This window comes from Cordyceps militaris (genome assembly GCF_000225605.1).
Source record: "Cordyceps militaris CM01 unplaced genomic scaffold CCM_S00005, whole genome shotgun sequence".
NCBI lineage: Eukaryota > Fungi > Ascomycota > Sordariomycetes > Hypocreales > Cordycipitaceae > Cordyceps > Cordyceps militaris.
The window spans coordinates 3188262-3191110 of record NW_006271973.1 but is presented as its reverse complement, the minus strand read 5'-3'; the positions used below and the strand labels follow the sequence as shown (position 1 = coordinate 3191110).

The 2849-nt window shown below is 30.1% G+C and overlaps 1 protein-coding gene across 1 annotated transcript in view; it reads left to right on the top strand.

Annotated features, from left to right (window-relative positions):
* The window catches only part of CCM_07298 (uncharacterized protein), a gene marked incomplete at both ends in the record, with an annotated part of 618 nt that extends 272 nt beyond the window's left edge, over positions 1-346 (top strand). Inside the window, 2 exons of the mRNA XM_006672436.1 lie at positions 47-112; positions 136-346. Of these exons, the coding sequence (XP_006672499.1) occupies positions 47-112; positions 136-346 (277 nt within the window). The remainder of the gene's footprint in view (positions 1-46; positions 113-135) is intronic.
* Positions 347-2849: the final 2503 nt, after the last annotated feature.

Below are 2849 nucleotides of genomic sequence, written 5' to 3'. Positions count from 1 at the left end.
CGTGTGCAGTCATGCAAAAGGGGCTGGCGTACACGGTTCAACCTAGGCTCACAGACGGCGGCTCGTCTGGGGGGTTTGTGGCCTATCTGTGGGCGCGCTGGGGAGAGAGAGGGTATGTTAAGGGCTGGGCTACAGAGCCCGCCCTGGTCCTTCCAGAGTGGCCGGCGCGGAGCCCCCTGAAGGGGGGCCCCTTATAGGTGCAACCAGACAACAACGGGTCAGTATTGTTGTTACGAATCCTTTTGCCTGGTCGAGTGGTAAGAGGGTTGTGCGCCGTAAGGCCACTGATGGCCGCGGGGCTGGTTGCCCCCGAAGCCCCTCTGGGGCCAGTCCGTCACAGTTTTAATATAGATAGGCTTTTCTTTAAAGGTTTTTATAATAATATAATAAAACTATTAAATCTAGATAACTTCCTAGGCTATATTATATTAAGAGATATACTTTACTTTAATAGTTAAGTATATAATAATATTCTATAGCTTTAAGTACTAAGATATAATATTATAGCTATGGTTTTCTAGTGTCCTGGTATCCGGGAATAGGGGTATTACAATAGTAAGGCGTGCGAACCATGTGTATAGGGCCCCTATATAGACCAACCTATAAGGGCGTTATTATAGACATATAGAAATATATTATAGATATAGTGGCTATAGCTTTTATTTTAGCTAGGGTATAAGACCCTATCTATAATATTAAAAAAGCTTGCTATAGTGTCTACTGCCTAGTAGCCTAATTTCTCTTTTCCTAGGATAATAAAAGGGGGTAGTAGTACCCCTTTTCTCCTATAGTTATTAGGATACTTTCTATATAATATATTACTATTAACTATACTAACGTTCTAGTACTTCCTACTACTACTACCCTTACTCCTATTATTCTTAATACCCTTAATTTAGATATACCTTATATATACCTACTATCCGCTTTACTAGTAGCTACTACCGCTATTACTACTAGCTAATATACCTTATAGGTACTATAGTAGCTATTACTACCTACTTACTCCTAGGTAAGGCTATAACTATTTTATAGTAGATATAGTATAGGCTATATAACTAAAGAGGTATTTTATATACTATACTAAGTCTAACTTATATTATATATATACTAAATATAATAATATAGGATTATTACTCTTAGGGATAGAGATTTATTACCTTAAGGCCTATACTATAGGTATTACTAAGGTATTTATATAGGCGCTTAAGTTAGAATTTAATATATATATCTTATATACCTATACTATATAGATTCTTTATTTAAAGCTAAAGAGCTTTATAATAAACTTATTTACTATCTAGAAGTTAGGTATATTTATACTAGCTATCTTTATAGTAACTATATTAAACCTAAAGCCTATTACCCCTATATAGTTTAGTCTAGTTAGTAATACTTTTATAATTATAGGTTCCCTAGTAAGGACTAAGTTTAATATCTTTAATCTTAATAATATATAGCCTTTATTCTACTAGTCTATTATAAAGAGTTAGGTATTACTTAACTAGATATATACCTTTAATATATTATAGAAGCTATACTTTAAGAAGGTTTCTACTTTTATAGTCCTTAGTTAGAAGGTATCCTATTTTAATAGGTTATCTAGTAGTATTTATAAGTATAGTAAGGATAATATATATCTAGATTATATATTTATAATTATTTTCTATATTCCTATATTTTTACTTAAGTATAAGATATATATATCTATAGAAGTACTATATCTACTATAGAATACTATAGAATACTATATAGGGTATTAAGATAAGGAAGGGTTAAATACCTTTACCTACTAAATAGCTAGTAGAGGGTTCTATAGGGGAGGAGGAGGAGACTAAGCCTTAGGAGTTATAGTTATTACCTATACTTAAAGTTTATAGGCTTTATACTACTATATTTTAAAGGGAGAAATATCCTAGTAGTTAGCTAGAAGCTAATATTATTATCTATCTTATTTAACTTTAACTAATCTAATTCTAGCTAATCTATATTATCCTTTTATACCCTTTCTATATATAGTAGTACTTATAGGTCTATAAATATATAGTTACTATCTATCTACTTATAGTTAATACCTATATAGCTATAAGGGTCCTTATTAGATAGATATATATAAGGCTTACCTTAAGTAGTAAAGTTAGTCTTTTTTATATACTTATCTATTATAAAGAAGTTATTTTAGTACTTAAGTATTTACTTATAATACTTTTATATATCCTTTTTAGAGAAAGGGATATTATTAATAATAATATAGTCTTTATTACTATTAAGTAGTAATATATTCTAGTAGCTACTTATATAGTAATAGGTATTAAGCTAATAGGCTTATATAGTCTTATAAAGCTATATCTTACTAAAGATATAAAGGGACTTAGGATATATTAGGTATAAGGATATATAGAGGTTTTCTAATAGCTAGCTCTTAATTTCCTAGGGTAGGACCTAGGCTCTACCTATTAAAATAGGTAGTATATAGACTAGTATAGGTAGCTAGAATATATTATCTATATAGGCCTAGATATTCCTATAGTAGAGAATTAGATTATATAGTGCCTTACTACTAAGATATAAGAAGAAGCTAGACCTATCTTTAAAGGCTACTATATCCTTCTATATTATAGACTTAGCCTCCTACTAGAGAGCCTTAGGCTCCTATATATTATTACTAATATACTTTATACTATACTTATTAAAATACTACTAGATAGTAAGATAGCTTTTTATTTTTTAAATATTAAGGTAATATTAACTAATATTAAAGAACTTAGTATTCTTAATATTATACTTCTATAGCTACTTACTAATTATATAGAAGTATAGTATTCTATCCTTATACTCCTTTTATACTA